At 39.6% G+C, this 21794-nt stretch overlaps 1 protein-coding gene across 1 annotated transcript in view; it reads left to right on the top strand.

The window, feature by feature from the left end:
• The window catches only part of csmd2 (CUB and Sushi multiple domains 2), a 254062-nt gene that overhangs the window by 68905 nt on the left and 163363 nt on the right, over nt 1-21794 (top strand). The window contains exon 6 of the mRNA XM_046417596.1: nt 3985-4097. Within this exon, the coding sequence (XP_046273552.1) occupies nt 3985-4097 (113 nt within the window). The remainder of the gene's footprint in view (nt 1-3984; nt 4098-21794) is intronic.

Raw genomic sequence — 21794 nt, 5'->3', positions numbered from 1 at the left:
CTCTATCAACCCCCCACCCCCACCCCGCACTGCGCTGCTGAACCAAGATGGCTGCCTTCCAACTCAATTTGCGGTCAGTGAAGGGGCTATTTGCATGAACATGTGTCCCATCGTTTAGCTGATATCCCACCGTGACAATCTCACAGAGAGGAGTGAAATCATGCATATATTAAAGTCCTCTTCCCTTTTTGGCCCAATTCATCTTTCCCGCACTGGTGTTTTGCAATTTTTTCCCACCTCCAATGCGGTACTTAAGGATTAAGTGAAACACTGAGACCTCTCTTAACACCGGGAGATAAAAGGGAGGGATGTAATAGATTGTAAAGAGTGGGATGCACATGCAGTGAAAGCATGCATGTGGGAACATAAAATGAAAATTAAAGTGGCACTTGGGAAGGGAAATTTTAAGGATGAGCTAAAAGTAAGGTGAACAACATTGTCCTTGATTAGAATGTGTAAATCAAGCTTCTATGGCGCACACAAATCCATTCACGTCCAAGCTCAGATGAATCGATGTAATGACTGGCAAGAAATGAACAGTGGACACCTGTTTTTTAATTAGCATGTGTGTGTATGTGTGAGTACTGCCAGTATGTGGGTGGTAAACATGTTAAATGGATTTAATAGCTGAACTTGGTAAAGCTGCTGCTGAAAGCTGGTCCTAATAAGACAAGGCTCATTACTCAAAACGATATTACTTGTTTCCCACATCATTTTAGTACACTGGTTATTAGTCCCTCTGAGGTTTTATTTGCCACACTACTCATTACTGTACTTTATTAAACATCTCCAAACATAGTGATTCTATCTGCCTCTGAAAGTCAGGATAACTTGACAGTAATTTGACTGGGCTATTCCAGAATGATAAGGAAATCAAACAGCATTATAACAGTTAGATATAATTTTAGAAGTACAGCAACAGATAATGATTAGGGATTTTTATGAATTTATTTAATTTCAGGCTATATATTATATGTGAATTCAATTTCACTGGACATCATTCACCTTTGTGCAGCCAGAGGACACCAAATCATTATCCATGATCATCCCTGATTATTAACTGATCCATGGTTACTTCACTAACTGCTCTCACAAATAACAAACTGCTGTTCCAAAATTAAGTCACATGTTCAGACGAAAGATATCTGACAATTTAATGAGTTTTGACCCTGGCCACTGAAGTACTATAGCTTCACAGACTAAAAGTACAAGCTGCCTACTTCTCAGCCCAAAGCATCGGGTCACTTAATTCAGAGGTGATAACCTTAGTGATGATGCTGATGTGCTTCGATAAGGCATTCACCATGGCTAATGTTTGCTTGTAATGTGCGATTTGGAAAGAGCGGCGAACAGACACCAGAGGTCAAATTAACCTTGGCATTACATTAGAAATGCATTAAATTACATGCTTTCTAATAAGTAAAAAAGTTGATTTTTAAATGCACTAATGCCCAATTTCTATTTTGTGCTCAGATACCTCAAAGCTCAGTATGTAATACATGAATACAACAACCATCCACAGTAATGCCTTCAGTTTCAGTAAGGTCTGAGGTCACAGGTCTGAGAGCACACAATGAAACTGGCTTTGCCAAAGCCTCAGCCTCATGTATGATTACTTTATTTTTACATCAATATGCTTTGACAAAGTTAAAAATTGTTAACTATTGTACAAGTCATCATATGGCATCAGCCTCCTGTAAGTAATTAATTGCTCTTTGCACAGCACAATTTTTCATCAGTAGATTAGAGGAGAAAGACATTAGTGTCTTCTTATCTTCTGGTGCTGTAGGCTGATATTGGTTTAGTCCTTAATTTGTGCTGAGGTTAGTGTTTGGATCCCGACTGGGCAAAGTCTGTCACCAGACCTAACTCACATCTATGTTTAATGTCTTCACCAGTGTAGAATTTCCACAGCCATAAGCATGAGATGGGGCAATCTGTCATCTGTTTGTTGTTCTTCTCATGAAGCGAAAGAGTGAATCATATCATCAAGTTTTACACACACTCCATAAAATTAAATGAGTAATCTCTTGTTTGCTGCAGGAAAGACAACATTAAACAAATGAAATAACATCACTTGTATGAGAAGGAACAGCAGCAAAAGCCAAAAATCTGATCAAAATGTTTTATTTTCTGATCAAGCTATAGATCTTGCAGTGTTTAGCCAATACACCGTTTTGTTTTTTGTTTGTTTGTGTGTGTGTGTGTGTGTGTGTGTGTGTGTGTGTGTTTACTGCATCGTTTTGAGTTCTATTAAATGTGCATATGCCTTGGCTACAATTACTCAGGCAGTGTTTTGCCTTCGGTGTGCTGTCATGGTCCATGTGATGTTATATAAGGCAAGCTGTTTAAGGCACCACACAGCTAAACACTACACTACACTATACTACCTAGAATGTTTTATTTTCTGTTAATATTCATAATTAATGCAGACTCATTTCTATCCATTGAAAAATCGGGTGGAAGATGTACAAGTACACTATATAGACAGAAGTTTTGGGACATACTTCTGAATTCAGGTGTAGTATGGAGCTGTTTTTCAGGGGTTGGTCTCAGGGAAATCTCAATGCTTCAGCATACCAAGACATTTTGGACAATGCTATGCTTCCAACTTTGTGGCAACAGTTTAGTGAAGGTCCTTTTCTATTTCTGCATGACTGTGTCCCAGTACACAAAGCAAAGTCCATAAAGACATGGTTGGATGAGTTTGATGTGGAAGAACTTGACCAATCCACACAGAGCCCTGACCTCAACCCCACTGAACACCTTTGGGATGAACTGGAACAGAGATTGTGAATCAGGCCTTTTGGTCTAACTTCAGTGTCCGACCTCACAAATGATCTACCGCATGAATGGGCAAAACTTCCCACAGAAACACTCCAAAATCTTGTGGAAAACCTTTCCAGAAAAGAAGAAGAAGAAGAATCAGCTTTATTGACAGTATATATGTTTTTTACATACACACACTGAATTCGTCTCCTGCACTTGACCCATCCTTAGTTGTACACACACACATGCAACACCCAGCAAATTACATGCAGTGAAAAGTGAAAGCTGGTTTAGCTGCAACGCTCTCTGTGAATTTAGAATGTAATGTCATTAAAGCCCCTGTTGGTGTAATGGTCAGCTGTCCCAATACATTTGTCCACATGATGTATCTCATTGCTCACCTGCTGAAAACTTCAGGTTCAAAGTTTCAGGTTCGAATAGCTTTTCCTTTTCTTGTACATCTCAGTGGCGATAAGGTTAATCCTGAAGTGAAGTTGTTAAATATTTTTCTCCTATATTTAAGATAATCTTTTATTAGTTTATTAGTCCCATAACTGAGAAATTATTTAAAAGAAGGATCAAATCTGTGTCAGATCTGTGGGGCAAGTTAGGACAAATTTTATACTCTGGGATCTTTGATAAATGCAGGGCAAGGTGAGTGAGTAAATTGATTGGAAAATGGATACGAATAAATGAGTTTACAAAATTACCCACACAAGGCTTCAAATGCCAATGAACATAAAAAGAAAATCAATTACTTTACTTTCTTTTAGGCTGAGACATGGTCAGGTGGACACTTGTGGTATAATAACACACTTATCTGTTCCAGTTTAATTGCACATCTTAAAAGTACTGATTGTTGACTCACACTCTCACAATTTTATATTTTCTTTTTCTGTTCAACTGTTTTCCATTCCTGCACTGTTTCTAATTCACTGTGGATACATAATCACAGTGACTCTGTCTTCACTGATGGAGAGAAATCTGTTGAGGTTTTCTGTCCTGGAGAGGTCATGGCATTCTAATAATTTGCAGATGATTCAGAGCCTCGTTATACAAAAAGTTATCCTTGAATTCCTGAGGGAACAGCTGGTTTGATGGAAGTGGGCTTCATACCTGACCTTGCAACCAACTGTGCTGTTGATTGGATTTTTCTTTCTTTTTTTTTTTTTTTTTTGACTGACCGTTACTGTCCTTCTGTTCATTTGTTCCCAGGTTAACGGGGTTCCAGCTGCCTTCACCCATTGTGAGTACAGGCTCCAGGCTCACACTGTGGCTACTGTCTGACTACGCAGTCAGCGGGCAGGGATTTAAAGCTGTTTATGAAGGTAAAGCAACTCATCTATTTTTTGTTATTTGTTTTTGATGCAGAGGGATAAAAATCCCTTCAGTGTAAATGTGCTTGTATTAATTTAAGCTCACCTCATAAGTCGCTCTTAAAATTTGTGACTGACTCATGTTCAGTTCAAATCTTCTTTAATTCTTAAATAGTTTTTCTTATGTCAGTAATTTATGCCAGTAATTATCATTTTTTTCATCAATTTATCATCAATTATCATTATTAACATGGTGGGATCTTTAAGCAGCTCCTATTAGTGTTTTAATAGCTTAATGAGAAAGGCTAGGGCCAAAATCTTTCAAATATCCTAACAAAATGAAGACACAAAAGTGAGAAGGAGAGAATATGGTGTGTACTGTGTCTGATATTACAGTTTAAAATTAGCAGCATGCACTGATCTAATTGTATCAGACGGTTTAATTTAAAGCCAATCTATCCAGCTAGGTTATCATCTCTCCCTTCCCAGGCCAGGAATGGGACCTTTATCATGGCGACATGGAATGCTTTATGACCCATAGCGGGATGATATTAATGATGGCACTCCTCAAACCCACGCAGGGGGAAAGGCGAGCTTGGGGAAGGGAAGAAAATACAAGCGAGTGACTAATTAGGCTAATTACCTGACAGGAGTTTGTCAGTCTTTTTGAGATGCTGTGATTGTGGCGATGTGGCTCGATGAAGCAAAATCATGCAACTTGGGAGGCCTAAGAGCACATTGCGTGACTGGATAAAACCAAAGACAAAAGAGCAAAGAGACTGTTTGTTAACTCCACTGGGAGGCAGTTGGGGTGTTGTGCCGTTCCTTCTCACCAGTGGAAACAAAACTGTCAGACTTGTCTAGCTTGTGTAGCTGACCATAAATGATGTTATTGTCTCTTGTTGCAAATCTTTTTGCAGAAACCTCGACAAAAACTGTTAACTGGAGTAATACTATAAATGACTCATTTTGGTAGTTTAAGCACTTTTACTACTACTACAGGTCATAGTAGTAAAAGTGTTTTGAAATACCTGTTGACTATAGCTAGGCTTAAATAGCCTATGGATTTTACACAATATTAAAGATTTGTTCGCAGTCTCCTGATCCACCACTCTACTAGGTATAACACACAGTGCATTGTTTAAGTCACAAAGATAAAAGCTACATGAAGTAGTTGGACCAATCAGCATAGCCAACTAGTTGTCTGCATCACTCGGTTGTTATGCTCGCATAGTGTGGAGTCAATAAATCAATACAATCTCTACAATTCACCTGAATAGCCACTTGCTTTCGCTTTCCTCTTTTGTACAACATGCAGTCACATGTATACACTGTACAGTGGCACACACAGTGACCAGTAAAGTCAAGAAATTAATGTAAAATAATGTAAATCTTATAACCTGTGCTGACTTTGGTCCCAGGGGAACTGGTTGAGAGATATCAAACCTGTTTAGCACCAGAGGAAATGAGTGCAAAGCTCTAATTACTTGTCACCCACTTCACATGACACTTGCGAGACCAACTGCCACGGCCCATGTCACATGGGAAAAGAGAGAGGCCCCGATGTGCTGACACACGGTGCTGCCCTGTAGGTTAGAGAGAATGTTAATGGGAAAGTGTGAAATACAGGGGCTATGTGAAGCATAGCATCGGTTCACTGTAACTAAATGGATGGACACCCACCTGCAGTTGACTTTTATTCCTTAAGATTTGCACACATGAAGCTTAGTACTCAGTTCTTTATCCCTCACATGAAATGAAACCACATCCCTTTTCTACTTGCTTTAATTCTGTTCTTTCATATTCCATTCTTCTCTTCCTTTGAACCTCTTTGGCAATTTCTTCATGGCATGCATGGGTTCTTTGACTGTTCTGTGACACCAAAATCCCACAAGGACTCTCTGGCACAGAGGCCAAAGATAATGAACCTCCACCCCATGGCTAGACCTGTTTTGTCTGGTTGCTGATTATAATTACCACAAGGCCTACTGTCAGCTGGATGGAAATGACAGTCTAGGTAAACAAACAAAAATGCATTCTGTGTGTATTCCATGCTGGAAATATGCCACCATATCCATTCTCTGTGATATTTGTAATGTCTGAGATATCTAGTTAATACCTTAAAGGGGATATAAAGTTTTATTTAAAATTTGCCCAGTTAATTTACACAATACATCTTTTCTTCTCCTTTTTATTATTCGGCAGTCTCGCGCCTGCTTTCCAGGCAGGAGTAATGTGAAGTTTCAAATGGTTTTTCTGCTATTGAACTACCCAGGAAGCTGTGAAACACCAGAAGGAAGTGACAGAGGCTGACACTGTGCTTTGTGTTGCTTTGTATGAAGCCAGTTTGACCAGAAGCCACTGGCATAGGGCCACTGTTCTACTTTGATTTGATTCATTCACAGTTAGAAATAGTGCATGGTGGTCAACAGGAAGCAGGTTTGAGAACAGGCAATGACAAAAGATTGTGTGTAATCAAAGATCTCATTGGGTATGGTCTCAGGAAGTTACTGGTATGTGATTTTTTTTTTGGCTGGGAGTTTTAAAACATGGCTTTAAAAAGTGACAGCTGTTGAGCAGTAATTTCTCACAGATAATATTCCACATGGCTCAAGCTCAGTTCGTCAGATTATCACCCTTTTCCTCATTTGGATTCCTAAGTCTCCACAGTTGTTATTTATCTAAGCAGTTTGTTACTCTTCATTTGAACCAAAGATACTCACAATCAAACTTGGCTCATAATCAAGTCTTTTTGCCTCCTCTCCTACTGCACAACTTGTCCTTTTTTTCTAAAAGTAAAAAGTGATTGATGACTATTTGCATAGTGCAATTCTGCATAATCTCACATTTTATTGTCTGACAGGGCTGTGTATTATTGCGTGTCTGTAGCTCTGGCTTAGAATAGCTACATTCTGTAATGGGCCAAGCCTGTCAAATGATGAGTTAAGCTGTGTTTTTCCTTTATAATGCTTTTTTTGTGGCTCATACTCTGCCAGGTTTTGTTCCTTTCCCCCCCTCCACACACAAAACAACATAAGTGCAAATGCAAATGGAGTGTGATATGTTTACCTCAGAGAAAGTAAACTTTAAATTTTAGAGTAAAGAATTCCAGATGTGTGTAGGTGGACATGGACCAGACTGCAGCTTTCTTGCATCACTGCTGTGATGCAGATGTGTGAAAGTAAGCATCCAGATGTTTAGTTCTGTTCATTTTAAAACGGGAAACTTTATGTGGATTTGTAATTCAACTGGGAATGCATAAGCATGCAGCTTATGTGTGTATTTAAATGGTAAACATAAAACATAAACTCGTATAAATTCATAAACTTCAGCAGACATTGCAGATCTCTATCAACTATTCACGGTATTCACCTTAAATTTGACTTTTTTAAATCTGTTTTCTCTGTCACCACTATTGTTATGTTTCTCCAAGGTTCTTCAGAGTTCTGATGGTTGTTTTCCAGTTTATGAAGCCAGGATATGATTGAGGGCTGCACAGAAAAACCCATGAACTTATCTCAAGGTTTTGTGATTGTCTCATAATGGCATTTAAATTTTAAAAATTCCTTGAGCACTAAATTCACCTCTTTGCAGATAAGGCTGATCACTTAATCTGTCCCTGGAGGTCTGACCAAGCAAAAGTTGATAATTTTTTTCCTGAAACCTCCTTTTCTCCTCAGTAATACAGCATTTTTTTGCTTTGTCATGGCCTCCACATTAAACTGTTGAGCCCTCAACAAAAATACAGCACAAATGTTGAAGACAGAACTTTCCTGCGACCTTTGCATGATTCCGCTGGTCGCCAGGGAACCAGTATCTTTTCTATAAACTGTCTTTCCTAACCTGACAGCTGCTTGTTAAGGGATGCAGTTGGATGCAGTAGCCAAGTGGATTAAAGAGGGTTAAAGTATTGGAATGAAATGATTAAAATAAAATGCATGCATTTCATGTTAGGGGCCACACAAACTGTTTTCTGAGGGCTGCCAGTGGCCCAATTTGTTCCAAAGATATATATTTCCTTTTCACTTACTGCACAACTTGGTTGGGCTGCTTTGAATTTGCTGTCATTGGCTACTTCCTGTGTTGAAAACTCCAACAAAAACACAAAAGCCTAAACTATTGTGACTTTTATCAGCAACTACTTTGATGCACTTATTCCAAGCAGTCGAATGTGGAGGCAGTGGGGAAAAAGACATTCACAGTTTCTTCATTCATTCACATCATCACTGGATATTGGACATCATTAGCCTTCTTAATGTGTGCTGGTACTTTACTTGACAGATCATTTTTTTTAAAAAAAAGCACAAATTCACCACAGTAAAGTTGAAAAAACATTTACTCCAGATCTAGTTCACCTGGTTTTTGGCAGCAAGATAACAGTTTGAGTCAGTCATTTCACTTCACGGTAGCCAATGAATTATCACTGTAAGTTTTGATGCCTGGTCATATCAGGTAAAATTATGACTTAATTATGAGTTCAAAATATGCTAAAAGCACTCATGCTGCACACCTGTTTGGATTGCAACAGTGTAACAAATTTATAATACATATTACATTAATAGAAAATAATTTCAGTTTTTCAGTAGCTTTCATATCATATAAGCATGTGACTCCAAATCAGCAGGGAACCTTGTTGCTATATTAGACAAATAAGGCAAACTTCTTTTTATTCATGCTCTTTATATTTTTTTATATATTATTATCATTATTATTCATAATAATATCCTTTAAAAATATCTTTAGCAGAGCTCTTCACTTTTTCCCTTTTGACCTTTTTTAGGTAAACAAAAAGTTTGAAGCAAAAATTTTTTGCTCTTTTTTTTTTTTTACTTTATAAGTTGCATGCACAAACTGTTTATGCCACACATGCCTCGCATGTTCCAGCCTTGGCCATGTTGGAGAAACTTCTATTTTTCCACTCTTCTTAATCCTCCACTATGAGAGGAAATATATGGGAAGAAGTTTTAAATGTAGGCTGAAAGTGATTCTGCTGCAATGGTTTTATCTTAAAGCAGACTGGAAAGAAAACTTCTGTCCTATCAGTGGCTGTTAATGTGCCCGCTCATGACCCGCAGTCTGGCCAAACATGACAGCTGTTCTTGGTTTTGCAGTGACAGAGAGCGGTTGTACAGTTACAGATTGAGAGGGGATGAGTGTGCCTCTGATTAGGTTTTTGTGCACGTATATGCCCACATTTGTCTGTGTGTCTTCATATGTCTCTGTGTAGATGTTACTGAGTTTGTGTGTTTGGCTTTTTACTCGCTGGATGTCCTTCCATTTTCTCAAATGGGATAAATGTCTTATTTTCTCAGCCTGATTGGCTTCTCTCAGCATAGCTTTTGGCAGTAACACCTCAGTATTCTAGAGGCTCTTTTTATTAGGACTGTGCTTACCATCCACCATTTTGGTGTAAGCCCATCTCGTCCGTATTAGATATCTGTTCTGTTTCAGCCTACACTGCAATATGCCTAAGTGCTGCACAGTCCATCTCCCCAACACGCTGCGTAATGGCCGAGACCACTCTGGAATCTCTCCCCTATCATCACCATGGCAACCACCAGACTCCTTTTTTTTCCATCTTATTCTTCTCTTTCTCTTCTCCATCTCTTTGCAGATTCTTTGTTCATTCTTAATCTGTATCTATAGAGAAGGAGGCTAACAGAGTCAAAGGAAATTCGGGACATTTGCTGAGCTTCTGAAAGCACCTAGTGGGATAGAAGAGAGCTGTTATCTCCTCATGTCTTACTGCATTCCTTGTGCTCCACCATTGCTGGTTTTCTCTCCATCTTTTCTTTCTCCTGACTGAGTCCTCTTCTGCCCTTTCTCTGCTCTGTCTCGCATCACAACGTCCACAGCGCCGATATTTTGTTTCCTCCTCCCTAATGTTATCGCTCGCTCGCCTTCTCTCTCTCTTGAATATTAAAGTACTGTGATGATTATTCAGTCATGTGTCGCCAAGTTTCTCTTCCGTCTGCGTCTTAGTTGCATATTCAGTGTGCCTCCCAACTGGGTCAGCTGAAGAAGAAGAAGAAGAAGAAAAAAAAAAAAAAACAGCCAATCCCGACACAAGCAGTCTGCCTCCTCAGCATTAAGTCACGGCAGGTGTCTAAAAAAAAAAATATGCACAAGATAGTTCATGAAGTATTTCAGTATGCATTTTTTTTTTTTTTTGCCTATATTCATATATCCAACTTTGAATTCATTACCTAGTGTGTATCTAAGATCGATATCTGAATCAAAGGTGAATTTTAAATGCAGTGAAGCAACGTTTTTCACCACTGCATAATGAAAAAAAGAAATCAAAATTTAATTTGATCCGACCAATCAGTGGGTATATGAGGGGTTTAGTATAACAACAAGTCATAGTAAGCGATAGCATTTTTTTTCCAGGAGTGAGTAAAGAAGCAGCAGAGGGAGTCCTTCCAGCAACGCAGCTTTTCCTGCATCCATCAGAGCTGGTCTACAATAGTGTCTCTATCTAATCCTCCCTTCGGCCACCAACCCCCTCGCTCGCTCGCTCTCTCTCTCTCTCTCACCACCTCTTTCCTATTAGCATTAAAGAGAGGGAGGTGAAGGGAGTAGATGAGGGTGATGAGAAAGCAGTGGAGCATGAGTGAGTCTAGTGCCTAATTGAAAAATGAGGCTTGTCTTAAGTCGTGGAGTTGGCCAAATGAAGGTGTGACGATGGAAGCGAAAGAAGAGTACAAACCTGCATCTAATCCTTTGTTCCTAATGTTCTGTTTTCCCTCCAGAAGGACTAATACACATGTTACTCAGGGGTATATTATGGTCCTGTTTGTGTGTTTGTGTGTGTAATTTAAAGGGAGGGGTTGAGGGGGTTCCTAACCTGCTGAGTGTCTAAGAGATACTTGGATGTTGTTGCTGCTGGCTCTGCTAAAATTGGCTTTGATTAGGAAAAGATGCACAAAAGTAATTGTTTGCCTAAGAGCAATTTACATTGATTGTGTAAATGATCTTGACTACATATTCAGCATCATTTAGCAGCCCTATTATATTCTTGTCTTTCCCCTTTTGATGAATACATCCCTCTAACAATGCAATGCAGTTTCCTTTTTTAGAGAAACTCATTTGGCTACGATGCAGTCCACCTTTTGATAAAATGTGACCAGTAGCCTCCAGCATGAATTAATAAGTCAAAAAGGTTATCAGGCCAGCTGCAAATGACTCTTTTACTGTTTTTAGTAATTTGCACAGTAGCATGTTTCCCTGTTTGCAAAAAAGTGGCCTTTATAAATACAGTCTGCATGGATGCTACCCCCACCATCCCATGTACTGTCTCTGTGGCTGTTAAGGGGCTCTTGTTGGTTCTTCTAGACATGAAGCCCACATTTGAACTTTATTGTTATGTTTCGTGGATAAAACAAGGAAACACGCATGATGACAGGTTGTGTGATGTTACAATATCAGGTTTCGACTAAAATGTAAGATTTGCCTTAGTTTTCATGTTCATCTTTAATTTTACCACACAGGAGTTTTTTTATTACAAGTATTAAACTGTGTTTGCTGGAGTAAGGGAGTTTTGGGACAAGTGAGGAATTAAAGGGCTAATGTATTGCTACAATGAAAAACTACAATGAATACACATTTCTCTGGCTCATTTTAAATGTCGAATTACACATTTTTTCCCACACTTACATTAGCTGAGAAACAGAGGACATGAGGATAGGAAACATTGGATCCTTATGCCTCAGCTACCTGTGTGTGGGTGTGTGACTTTTTCTGACATTTTGTGGCACTATTTCTGATTTACCCCAAGCATCATCTGATTATCTTTAAGCAATCAAACATCATGTGACTATCTGAGCCCATCCTTCACTCGTGAAAGAGTAAATGATCAAGCAATGGATCTTATACGCCCATTCAATGTGTGGAAGGTAACCCGTCACGCAATTCATCTGGTGTATTTTGTTGTGTGGTCTGGTGTAGTGCTGTTATCCAAAACAGCTCTCTGATGGCTGTATGCTTCACTTAGCTTCAGTTTGAAATATCTGTTGATAGCTTGGTGGTGTTGGGTTAAACACTTTGACTGGAGAACATTTACCGGTAATTTAAACACTGTTTTATTAATATGTAGTATTGTGTTTTGTGTAAACAGAGCTGTGAGTGTATACCACAAAACATAAATAAATGGAGAGAGGTGTATCATGTAGCTGTTTCCTCGGTGCAGTACAGCATCCTTGGTAAATAAATTACTTAAGTATGAAGTGTGTTCTTACAGAAGGTCAGGGAACCAGAGAAGGCCACTGCCTCTTTAAATGCCAACATGGAATCAAGCTGCTGGCAGCCACATTAGGCATGGAGTTTGTTGAGATGCACGACTAATTCTGTAGGAGAGATACTGTGGACTTTATTATAATAGTAAATATGTTCAGGAGGCATCTCAGGCAAGCTTTAATAATAGACAGCAGCTCAAACACTGCTGTCTACTGACTGGAATTCCTTCCAGTCTAACTAACTTGACTGTCCTCTGGGTGGGACAGGTTACGAATGTACTTTGTGTGGCCTGTGTTTGTGTGCGCACGCATAAGCATATGCATTCACATATGTACAGCAGTCTTTCCTTTGCTGTGAAAACAAGGAGGCTAGTGCCACGTTTGCATGCTAATCAGTTTTCTCTCTTCCTCTCTCTGACTCTTTTCCCCGCATTGTAGCAAGATGATCAAACCAAGGTTTGGTTGTTCCTTTCTGCTGAAATGCTTCCATTGAGTGTCAATAACGCTGGATCAAAAGAGAAAACAATATGCATTCACATATGATAATGGTAAAAATAAAAGCCATGACTTATTGACTTCTGCTCTGTGTGCAGACATCGTGGAATCAGTATTCAATGGTCCTCAATCTCTAGTCATAAATAATTATGTCATAAATCTACATGAAGCTTAAAGAAAAGAAAAGGGCTTGTGATTATGGAAGGAGGAGGTAGAATGCAGTCCGTATGTCAGCCTTGGTCTCTGTCCTGTCGAACATTCGTATGTCATATAGACACAAGTATTGGGACACATGGCCATTACACAAACGGGAACTTTGATGATATTGTATTGTAAGTGCACATCTAAGTGACATTTGTCCCTGGAACACCTATGTGTAAATCAGCTTTGTGTGTGCTGTTAGTTACTCTTGAGTAAGAGTCCAGTTTTTGCGTCTTCGTAGGCGTATTAAGATTTTTATTTTTCCATGAAATCATAAGGGTGAAATCATCCCCTTGACTCCCTGTAAACAAAAATGATATGTGTGTCTTCCTGTGCACATTTGCATGTCTTCGGTGAATAACCAGGTTCAGAACCTCTTGATCCTGTATTTCTTCATGCAAAGCAAATGTGAAGTACTCTCATCAAATTCTTATCCAGTGTTTCTGAGAATCAGTTCAACAGAACAACATCACCATCATCAAGTCTTCAGTAAAGCTTTCTAACAAAACAACCAGTTTTTTACATCAGCATATTTAACCCTGATGGCAATAATGTTCATTTTTCTGAGCCTTTGCTGGATGTTGCTGTGGTTATCTATAAAAAACCAGCTTCAGTAAAACTTGAAATGTTGCTGCAGTTGCCATAATTGATTGCAGAGTGCATCACAGTTTTTCAGAAAAGCCAAAGCAAATTCATTTTTTTGGACACAATAGCTACAAAAACCCTGGTGATTCTGGTGGGACTGCTAATTACACACCTGCCCTCACAAAAAGCACAATTCTAATTTTGCCTCAGAGACTGCGGGTCCAGTGTAGTCGCTACACCAATCACAAACTGCTCCTAGCTATGACTGGTTTCTTTAAGTGCATTGGCTTTGTTTGTCCATGTGGTGTAACTTTTGCTCCAGGGGAGAATGCAGCAGTAGAAGGCAGACATGCTGTAAGCTGAAGAAAACACAACCAAGTGGCGGGGTTCACGAGTATGAACTAATGCTAAATGGGAGCCTAGCTCTCATGGCTGTAATTTTACTGGATATATTTGCTAATTTTCTTGTAAAATGTGGGCTGTCTGGCACGTTCGGGTAAGCAGAGCCTCTGCTCTGGCAGATTGTAGTTGTTATTAGTGTCTGGCACCAGCGTGTCTGACCGCTAAATGCTTCTGACACTTAAATAATGGCTGACTGTTCTGTGGCAGTTCTCCGTCAGCCTAATCTAGACACGGACACACACATACACACTTAAGTAGACACACTGACTGGCATGCACACTTTCACAAATATGCTCTGGATCAATATTCCAAAGCACCAGAAACATTCAGACAACTTGATGAATTTTGTGCAACTTACCCAGTGTGCATTAGTATTTTAGACCTGTTTTTCATCCCTATAACTGAATCAGTTTAATTGCCTTTTATGTAAAATCTTTATTGGCTTTATTTCTCTCTATCTTGTACTCCTGAGACAATATTTTTGACTTCTGAACAATCTAAATAATTTCCACTTGTCAGAATAGTGGGTGAACTCAAACGCCAGCTCTGTAGATTAAGTTCAAGTGTAATCATGCATCATATTGTTCCTAACTTAAAATGACTGGTGCGCTTCAGCTAAGAGAGCAATGTTGTTGTTGAAATATTCCCAGCCTTCTCTTTCCCTGTTTCACATTATGTTAATATTTGATACTGATTCCCACATCTGAGCCTTTTTTGGCATTATTTTTCATATTTTCTTTATTCCTTTTCTCTCTTTTTAAAGAACTGACGTGAGCTAAGAGAGCTCTTGACAGTTCCCATTGCCCTGCAAGTCATTGCCAGGCATGTCTGCTTTGCACAGCACTGCAAGATTCTCATTTTTTTGGGTCTCTACCCTCATTTCTTCTTGCCCTCCATTTGTTTTCTGGGTGAATGGGCCGCAAGACAGGGTCTAGTCTGCGGTCAGGACAAGTTGTTGTTTTGGTCTCCAGATAAGGGATGGAAAACAACATCGTAGCTGCACGCAGACACACGGACACATCTGCACGGAAGACATTCAAGCGCACCGATTCGCACAAGTGGACCCAGGAGTGCACATTCAAACATAGCATGATGCAGCCGTTGTGCAGTGGAGCATGTGCAGAAAGGTCATCCTTTCCTGTGAACCCGTGGCTTTAGGTGAGTTTGTTTGCAGGGCAGACCAAGAAGTGTGTTCATAAGTCCATCTATTGCACCATTTCTCCATAACTGGTTGCATGGGCAGCTACACAAATATTTTTCACTTGGGATGAGACCCTACTGAAGTAAGCCTGTATCCACTGACGATATCTTAAGCATTTAGAAAAACAAAATCGAGCTGTCTGCAATAGTTTGATGTGGGGTGTTTCCATGGCATAGGCTTTAAGCACACCTCTGCATCCAGCAATACAAAACAGAATATATAGAACATTATCAAAATTAATGCGTAGCCATCAGTGTGCTGTTAACTGCAGTCTATTTGTAGCTTCATGCAGGCTACTGTACAGGTCCACCTGACCATATGGATTCATCATCTGAGAATAAAATTTGAGTGCCATCGTTTTGGCAATAGCTTTTTCAACTTTCCATATTCATGCTTGCATGTCTATCACTCCCATCTTTTTTGTCTTCATTGTTTTTTTTTTTTGTATTCATATGTTTTATACATTTGAATCGCTGTAGATTGCTAGAGGAATTACAGATAATGAAGAATGAGTCTCAGTGAAAAACAGTCACCTTATTTGATATAAAATTAAACATGTGATAAAACAAGACAAAGGAAGCTCGGCACTTCCCACCCATGTTTTTCACACAATTCAAGCGTGAAAAACATGCTGTCCCTCTGGAAATGTGTCCCTCTGGCATGGAGATGTTTGACCGAGTGCCTGGAGCAAGTCTCTGTGTCTGCGTGTGTGTGTGTGTGTCGTGCCTGTACGAGAGTGCATATGTGTGTGACTTTGTAATGGGTTGAACACATGTCAGTGGATCGCAGCAGAGGAAGCCTGTCCCACTGTGGGGAAGCAACTGAGGTGTGAGCAGTGTGACAATGGCACAATGTGACAGACAGACTGAGGCAAATACTAGGGCACTGGGCGGGATATGTTGACAGTGTCATGTATCTGTTTGTGTGCGCGAGGGCGCATTGCATGGTTGTGTACATTTTTATACTGCGCCTACATACAAGCGTGTCTGTCGTGCAGTCAGGAAGAGTGAACATTAAGGTGTTCCTCGCATGCCTGTCTTTATTTTGGCTTCTGCGAAAGGCCCTCTGTACTCCCTGCTGTTTCCACACTGACAGACTGCATACTGACAGGGCCTACACTCAGTGCATCCTAACAAAGCGAGAGGGAGATGGTGAGGAAGACGGGGGGGGGGCAGCATCAACTAGTGTAGAGGAGCTGGCCACAGAAAGAAGTGAGAGGGAGACTGAAAGGTAGAACGTATGGAAATCAAGAGGAGGAAAAAATATGTGATGACTGAAGTGTGAAAGATAGAAAGATAAGGATGACTCACACCTGTGAGGTAATGGATGAAGCTATGAGAGTCTTCCTGCTTCATCCCGTTGGAGATTCATCATCGCAAAAAGCAGGTCAGATGAACACAAGGAACATCACACGGCACATTTGCTGCACTGTTACTCATGCACAGCACTCACCCCTCACCACACCCATGCATTTTTTAGTCAGTGAGCTCATCTCCCCAGAAAGCACCAGGAACCTGAACTGCTCTTGCTTCTCCTCTGACATAGCTCTTCGTTACTGGGTTTTGACCGCATAAAATGTCACCCACAACACTTCATCCCCTTTTACCTGTTTTGTTTGACTTCTTGAAAAGGTTGCTAGTGTTGTTCTTCCCCCACTGTTTATGTGTGGTATCAGCCTGGCACACTAATTCTGCCACTTTATGAAAGTGTGTAATTAAGCGCCTCGGTCAGCCTCTTGGAAATGTCATCTGCTCAGCCCTCTGCACCGTAGACTTTGATGTAATTAATTCCAGCCTGAGATAACCCGCATCAGCCAGCTTGCTGTAAGTAAGGGTGATAGTTCACCCTTTGAAACTGTGCTCCCTTTTCTGTGAGGGGTGTTAGGCTAAATCCAATTTTATGTACAATGTGCAGAGGAACTTCAACAACAAGTCAGTTAGTCATTTAAATGTTATGTTTTCTCAACTAGCCTTATGACAGAATAAATGATGATCAAATCTCATTTTTGTTGGTTTGAACTTGGAATTTAGGTGAGCAGTGGATGGTTTTTGACAAGTTTGAACATAACAATTATTATTTACACTTTTGGCATTTTCTTGTACTTGAAGATGGAATAAGTTTTTTTTCAGTCACAGTGGAAATGTGCTATACTATAGCTTGTGTTTGATCTTTAGCTACTGCTAATGCTTCCAACCAAATCAAAGGAAAACGGTCAGAAAAAAATATATATATTTTTCTTCATAGATACATTGTTCATAATCTGTTTTCTTGACTTTCCAGCAGTTAAAGTCAGCTGTCCACAGGCTTCTCATATTTAGCCAGCAGGCTTCAATTTTGCTGGCTGAAATGACAAGTGTTGTGATTGGATTTTATCTTATCTTTTATCTCTTATTAGCATTATTAGATATGTGAGTTGACCAAGTTATAAAAAAATATTATTCATCTTCGTCATACTTCCATTTTCCTGCTTTGCCTCTTTCTCCTTCTCTCTTGCCCTCCCTGAACAATAATTTAGATTTTTCTCTCCAAGTCTCTATCTCTCATCAGGATTAGCCCTCTTTGCTTGTTAGCGTGCTAGCTCTTTTTCTCCTCCACTCCCACGTTTGTCTCTCCCTACAATCCCTGTTTTGTGTGGATTAGTGCCCGTATTGTCCTTGGATTAGGATGTCATTGTTTCTGAGCTGGGATGAAGCATAAACGTGCTTCTGAATATGTGTGAGTGTGTGTGAACAGTATGTTCAAAGTGCGTCTGCATTTGGGAATGAGGTTATGAATCTCTTTTTTTGCAAGCAGTGCAAAGTAAAACATTTTGTAGTGCCATGTGACTTAAATGCCCTACTTGTTTGTTTAATTGGCATTTGTCCTCTTGACTGCCAAGTGTCGAAGCAAGCGTATGTGTTAGGTGTAAGCAATATGGTTGAAGAAGCTTGGAACTTAGAGCCAATTAGTGTCCACTTATGCTTGGGTAATTGAAGGCAAGACTGGCAGGAAAGGGTACCCTTGAGGGTGTGAGGACAATGAGATATGCTGAGATTGTCATGTTTACATGTCATGTTCAGTCATTCATCATAGATTGACAGAGAGAGAGAGAGAGACAAAGGAGGAGAAGGTGTAAAACTGTTAAAGAGATATTTGTATTGATCGCATGGCTCATGCATTAGCTCGGTGTGCCAGAGACACTCAGCAGGTCGGAGGCAGAGGAGGTGTGGGTATATGCTGTGATTATCGAGATGCGCAAAAAGTTCTAGGTAATACCCTATCAGACATCTTGTCTATTGTTTGTGACAGTATGGTATTTACTGGCTTATTTACTCTCTTCTCTCACAGGTAAATTGGTGTGACAGTTTATTGATCCAGAAAATGTTCAGCTGTTGGAGTTAAAAAGTTATTCAAACAGACAGTATGTAATCATCCTATCTGTGGAGTCAGGTATTTGGATGCAGTATTTTGGTTACCCTCAATTGCTTCCTCCCAATTAGTTTGATTGGAATTAAACTTTTTGACATCGTCAAGCATATTTACCGAAGACTCCAGTATGGGGACTTCAGAAAATCCACATTTCTCATTAAGCATTGGTGTAATCTAATACATCATTAAGACTGCTCTGCATGCATTTTACCGTCAGTGATGAAATACCCAGACATGGTTATGAACAGTCACCAGTGAATTCTTTCTCATTGCTTTAATTGTTATGAAACCAAACAGCTTCTTCTTGGCTGCTGTGTTTAATCATTTTTCCCGTTTACAACGCTGCTTGAATGTGGAGCAATTCATCAGGCCAGACTTATCGATCAGCCATTGCCAATTCCCTCCACTCATCCTTTTCAGACCTTATCGACTGTTGAGCGTTCACTTGTTAAATGTTAAAGGTCATATTTTAAGCCTAGTACACTTGTTCTGGGAAATTGTGACAAATATACTGAAAATCTTAGATTCTTTTTGATGCTATTGTTGTTAGCATTGTTTGAAGTCATGATCACCGACTAGATATATAATTTCTGTTTGTTCTGTATTGAGGTCTGAATAATTCAGTCAGTGCTATATATTACAGTGCTGAATATTTACAAATAGTACACACTGACACATTAACCAGGGCAAAAAAAATGCCACAGATGTATATACACACAAACACTACATAGCATCATGCCTTCAATACAATCACATGGGTCACCTGTGTTTGGACTACTTCTTCATTTACACAGAATCATTGTCTGCTGTGCTCAGTTGCATGTCTGTTGTTTTGAGCCCAGCCCAGGCCATTTGGGGCTGATTTAGTGGAGGGAAGAGAGACAACTGGGAGGTGTCATGGAGGAATAAACCATTCTCCGCCGACTGCTTGGAAGTAGACAAATATCTTCACGAGTCACACAGAGAGTGGGCTTTTAGCTGATTTGTGTTTATCCTTGTTTTGATTTTTGCTGTTGATGAGTGTGTCACACTGTCTGCCTCTGTGCGTGCCTGACAAGCTCTTGCTCAAGCCCAAATGCGCGTGCAAACGCGTCGTCACTGAAGCATAAAGTAAAGGCACACCTGTTTGTTTTGTGTTTGTCTCTTACCCATCATTTGGCATTGCTATGTGCTCTATTTGAGGCCTTAATTCACAGTTGCTATTCAGTGTAATGAGGCAAAGACTGGGAACAAGCCTTGGTGTGGTGTCAAAAGGAAGATTTTTGGGGTGAGCCATCTTTGTGAGAGTGGGTGGAAGGTATAATTGGCATCTTTTGTGCGTTAGGAAAGGAATTCTGCTTTGCTTTGTTACATTTATACTCTGTGTGCCTGGGTTTGTAGCTCCTGATCATTGTGTTTTGAGTGACAATGAGGTGATCACATGGTTTATCTATGGGCTTTACTTGGAACATCTCCAAATGCTATTTGATTTAGCTACAGGACGAAGATGAAGCTGTCTTTACTCATTCCCAGAATGGTATCTATATGGATTTTCAGCATCATGTTTCTTTGGATATTGGTGGGTCTAAATAATGTATTTGATAATAATCTTCCCTTCTAGACCAAATAAATTGTTGTCTGTTACAAAGTAACCATTTTTGTGATCCTTGAGTTGAAAGAAAACATAAAGGATGAAGCAAACATTGACTATAGCATGCTACATCCCCAGGGAACTATACCCCTACAGTGGGTGTGGAATCAAAAGAAAATACTAGCTTGGGGAATACAGGGTGGGATTTGAAGGAAACAAGGAAGCAATAATACCAGGAAACTTCTCCTTTCTCACCAAGTGACCCTGATTCTTCCATGGCTGGAGGTGGTGGAGGAAGAAAAGTAACACTGCAGAGTATGTAGATAAGATGATTACATAATACGCCTCTTATAGAAAATGCCTGAGGTGCGAGTTAATATGAGAAAAAGGGCACATACCCAAAATGGTGAGGGTGAAATGGGAGGTTAAAGAGGAGGGTGTATTCTGATGGAATATCATAATGTGGGAATACTAGTGTCTGAAATACAGTAATTGAGTGGATTTTATGATTGCATGACTCATCCCCACATAACTACAGTTCAATAATCGGCCTGATGTTACTTATCAAATTATTACAAAGGATCTAAACGGTGTTCACTGATTATAATTGTAGGGTTGATGTAGGAAGGTGCTTTAGACATGCTACAGATGATCTAAATGGAACCAGTGAAACCACTTGTATTGCAGGTAAAACAGCCCATTCATACTGGGTATCCTCTCAGAAAGAAAGATGCCATATAAACAAATTGTGTCTTAGTGGTCTTATGTAGCTCATGATTTTTTTCTGATTTTGTTTAAGTCTGTTATTTTCTGGTATGGTAGCAAAGGCAACTGAAGCTCCTACTCTGTTAAAAATAAACTGTAATGCATTGCCAGCTGTCATACAGGCAGATCAGGCAAAATTGTAAGCATAGGAAATAAGGACGACAGAATGATTTAACTGGTGAAGTGGAGCGTACAGACTAAAGGCAGCGCAGTGAGTTAGAGTTGAGCCAAAAACAGAACTGCACTGGAGTGAAGAGGCTTTACTCACACACAAGATAATTGTGATGCTACATGAACCTGAAATACTTAAAGTGGAACCAATAAGTACACAATATTTTGCAGAGTTAATATTTCATATTGTCATGCTTTTTTGAATTTAAAAATTATGTCAACATATTGTAATTTTTAAAAAAAATTATCAAAAGGGACAAAAAAATCTTTGAGGAAAAATCAGAAATGCTTCTTGTAGTGTATTGGTGTTACATTATAGGGAATGAGAGACAAAGTAAACAAACTTGTGGTGTAGCTTATATATTGTGAGTAGACAGCATGTTGTTAATGGTAATGAACAGTAAGAAAAACACTAGCATCTAACTGCAACCCTAGCCAAAGTGACATTTGCTGTTTAATGTAGTATAAAAATTCCATAATCAAAAAAACATTATGAACCAGTAGAGATAATAAACACTGCTGGTGTTAGTGTCAATGAGGTAGTTGTTACCAACGAAATTCATACGTATATGTGCGTGTTTGGACCTGTGGGTATAAACACAGTGATATAATCTATAATTCTCTGGTCATAAACCATTAAAATTGATGTTGGGCCTCATTGGCTTTGTTGTTCTCCT

Source organism: Scatophagus argus, chromosome 17 (genome assembly GCF_020382885.2).
Source record: "Scatophagus argus isolate fScaArg1 chromosome 17, fScaArg1.pri, whole genome shotgun sequence".
Lineage (NCBI taxonomy): Eukaryota > Metazoa > Chordata > Actinopteri > Scatophagidae > Scatophagus > Scatophagus argus.
This window is presented reverse-complemented; position numbering and strand designations above follow the sequence as displayed.